This window comes from Rhincodon typus, chromosome 37 (genome assembly GCF_021869965.1).
Source record: "Rhincodon typus isolate 14 chromosome 37, sRhiTyp1.1, whole genome shotgun sequence".
Taxonomy (NCBI): domain Eukaryota; kingdom Metazoa; phylum Chordata; class Chondrichthyes; order Orectolobiformes; family Rhincodontidae; genus Rhincodon; species Rhincodon typus.
The window spans coordinates 21,190,890-21,193,369 of record NC_063368.1 but is presented as its reverse complement, the minus strand read 5'-3'; the positions used below and the strand labels follow the sequence as shown (position 1 = coordinate 21,193,369).

The following is a 2,480-nucleotide window of genomic DNA, read 5'->3' as shown; positions in this document are numbered from 1 at the left end:
CCCTCAAAACCCCCCTCCATAATCTCTAAATACACCAACTCCCTCAAATAGCCCCATCCATAATCTCTAAATACACCAACTCCCTCAAAACCCCCCTCCATAATCTCTAAATACACCAACTCTCTCAAACCCCCCTCCATAATCTCTAAATACACCAACTCCCTCAAATAGCCTCATCCATGATCTCTAAATACCCCAACTCCCTCAATACCCCCTCCATAACCTCTAAATACCCCCCTCCATAATCTCTAAATACCCAACTCCCTCAAATACTCCCTCTCCATAATCTCTAAATACCCAATTTCCTCAAATACCCCATGATCTCTAATTACCCCAACTCCCTCAAGTACCCCAAATATTGCGATATGAATTAACTCCTACTCATAACCTCCAAATAGCCCCAATTCCCTCATACCCTAAGTACCCTCTAAATAATCCCAACGCTCTCATACTCTCAAATATAACCTCCCCATCCTCCCACATACTTGCAAATGCCCCTTGCCCATATCCCCAAGTACCAAAATACACTGAACCCCTAATGCTGAAATTATGCCACAAGCACCAGAATATCTCCTGATCCTGTCATACTGAAATACCCCCAACACTAAAATATCTCATGCTCCCAAATCGCTCAAATACTGAAATATCCTCAATTCCCAGTATACATCAAACATCTTCCTCTCCTCTTCCTTAAGTATCCCGAATTCTGTGTAATCACTGCATTTCATGGCTGCATTTGAGACTTTCTCCATCTTTTGGAATTATCTTGCCTGATATCCAAGCAGCAGATTTTGTATTGTTTTGATGGGTTTTTTCTGGAATTTGCTACACAGCGGAAGAGATGACAAAAAGTTGACTGAAACAGTATGAGAATTCAGATCAGGAATGGTCTATATGTCCCGTTGAACAGTTCCATTATTTGTGGGAATAGAAAATCGTCACAACACAGAAAGAGATAACAAGGTGTAGAGCTGGATGAACACAGCAGGCCAAGCAGCATCAGAGGAGCAGGAAAGCTGACGTTTTGGGTCTGGACAGAAGGAGGTCATTTAGTCCATGTGTTGTATCAGCTCTCTGAAGGTGAAGTTTGCCTAATGTCGCTCCTCTGCCTTTATCCTCTGCTGTCTGTTTTCAAATAGCGATCTAATTTATTAGTGAGTGTCATGATTGATCTTACCTGCACTACACTCTTGGGCTGTGTGTTCTAGATCCCAACTGTCTGAGGGTTGTGAATCTTTGGAACTCCTTGCTACATTTAAGGCTGAGATAGATACATTCTTAATCAGGTCAGAGAATTAAGTCTTATGCGGAAAATGCAGGAATGTGGATGTGAGGAATATCGGATCAGCCACAATCTTACTGAATGGCGGAACAGGCTTGAGGGACCAAACAGCCACTCCTTTTCCTAGTTTTAATGATGTGGAGGTGCCAGTGTTGGACTGGGGTAGACGAAGTCACTAATCACACCAGGTTATAGTCCAACAGGTTCATCACAAGCATTCAGAGCACTGCTGCTTTGTCATGTAAAGTAGAGGGAAGCACACAGGCACAGAACTTTGCGCTTCTATCTACTTCACCTGACGAACAGACTGTGCTCCAAAAGCTTGTCATTTCAAATAAACCTGTTGGACTATAATCTGGTGTCATGTGACTTCTGACTTTTTTATGGTCTTACCACTTGCTGCATGAAAATGCTCTTCCAAATGTTGCCTTCAGTTCTTTTGATAATCAGCTTAAATCTGTGCTTTCTGGTTCTTGATCTTTCCACTAATGAAGTTTCTCCTTGTCTACTCTATTCAAACCTTCATGATTTTGAACATCTCTATCAAATCCCCTTTCAACTTTTCTTCTCCATGGAAAACAGTCCTAACTTCTCCAATCTATCCATTGACTGAAGCTCCCATCCCTGAATGATTCTCATTAATCTTTCCTGCCTATCTCTAATGCCTTTATATCCTTAAGTGTAGCACGAGTTGGACACGATACTCTAGTTGAGGCCGAACCAATGTCTTACACAAGTTTGTTATAACTGCCTTGCTTTCACATCCTATGCTCTTATTGATTAAACCCAGGATGCTTACACTTTATTAATTACTTTCTCGAAATTTCCTGTCATCTTCAATGGTTTATGCACATCCTGCTCCTCCACTCCTGCATTTCCTTTCAAAATCACAGAAGCCTTATGATGCAGAAGGAAGCTATTTGGTCCATTGTGCCTCCACTGACTCCTTCAATGAGCATAAATTAAAACCGAAAGAACTGTGGATGCTGTAAATCAGAAACAAAAACAGAAGTTGCTGGAGAAACTCAGCAGGTCTGGCAGCATCTGTGAAGAAAAAATCAGAGTTAACATTTCGGGTCCAGTGACCCTTCCTCAGAACTCTATTTTTTTCTTCACAGATGCTGCCAGACCTGCTGAGCTTTTCCAGTAACTTCTGTTTTTTTCCCTTATTTACAGCATCTGCAGTTCTTTCAGTTTT

The 2,480-nt window shown here is 41.6% G+C and overlaps 2 protein-coding genes across 4 annotated transcripts in view; one reads left to right on the top strand and one right to left on the bottom strand.

Moving 5' to 3' along the window:
• The window catches only part of LOC125487143 (apoptosis regulator BAX-like), an 11,762-nt gene extending 11,010 nt beyond the window's left edge, over positions 1–752 (bottom strand). Inside the window, exon 1 of the mRNA XM_048617388.1 lies at positions 640–752. Coding sequence (XP_048473345.1) covers positions 640–752 — 113 coding nt within the window. The remainder of the gene's footprint in view (positions 1–639) is intronic.
• Positions 753–832: 80 nt separating this feature from the next.
• LOC109917402 overlaps positions 833–2,480 on the top strand; it is a 78,348-nt gene continuing 76,700 nt past the window's right edge. Inside the window, exon 1 of one of the 3 annotated variants that reach the window (XR_007265676.1) lies at positions 833–1,080. The gene's annotated coding sequence lies outside the window, so the exon portion shown is untranslated. The remainder of the gene's footprint in view (positions 1,081–2,480) is intronic. The other 2 variants (XM_048617488.1, XM_048617489.1) reach the window with 2 other exon arrangements.